At 36.0% G+C, this 689-nt stretch overlaps 1 protein-coding gene across 1 annotated transcript in view; it reads right to left on the reverse strand.

The window, feature by feature from the left end:
* Positions 1 to 420: 420 nt before the first annotated feature.
* LOC147621810 (cytochrome P450 724B1-like) overlaps positions 421 to 689 on the reverse strand; it is a 12,192-nt gene continuing 11,923 nt past the window's right edge. The window contains exon 9 of the mRNA XM_086823506.1: positions 421 to 612. Coding sequence (XP_086679632.1) covers positions 483 to 612 — 130 coding nt within the window. The 3' untranslated portion in view covers positions 421 to 482. The remainder of the gene's footprint in view (positions 613 to 689) is intronic.

Below are 689 nucleotides of genomic sequence, written 5' to 3' on the forward strand. Positions count from 1 at the left end.
AAAATATTTTTGGATCACAAGTAATGCAAAAAGATATCTAAATACCCTTGCTTGATGGGGGAGATTTAATCCATTTTTGTGTCATGCATGTTGTTCTTCTTATTTATGTATTCTAGCAAGTTGGATATGATTTTATGCTATGGTTTAAATAACCAATTAGAGAGAGAGAGAGAGAGAGAGAGAGAGAGAGAGAGAGAGAGCCAGAGAGAGAGAGAGAGAGAGAGAGAGAGAGAGAGAGAGAGAGAGATGGGGATTATTTTACTAACTTGTGTGTAAGAGGACCATCACCCTCTTGCAACATTCCTCTCTTCCAATTTATGCTATGCTAGCCAACAATACAGACTAGCTGTAACTTTCCATGTTAGAAAAAAAATATTTATGAACTTAGTATCATATCAAGCCTCCATCATCCAATGTTTTTAAAAGAGTTCCACCCAAACATCAAGATTTTAAGAATAACCAAAGGACTCAATCTATTCCATTCATGCTGACAAGGTGTCTTCCATAGAATAGAGGGGCTTAGCTCTGATGAATAGGCCTTTATGCATTGTGGGAAGGGAGAGGCTAGCCACCTCATCAAGGTTGCCATCTTTTTCAATTATTCGATCCCACCTGTGATGATGAGAAAAAGAAATATAAATATAAGTTAAAATTTATTTTCTTCTCATAATAGAAAATCTTTCAAACCA

This window comes from Cibotium barometz, chromosome 29 (genome assembly GCF_041138505.1).
Source record: "Cibotium barometz isolate CiBa-2024 chromosome 29, ASM4113850v1, whole genome shotgun sequence".
Classification (NCBI taxonomy): domain Eukaryota; kingdom Viridiplantae; phylum Streptophyta; class Polypodiopsida; order Cyatheales; family Cibotiaceae; genus Cibotium; species Cibotium barometz.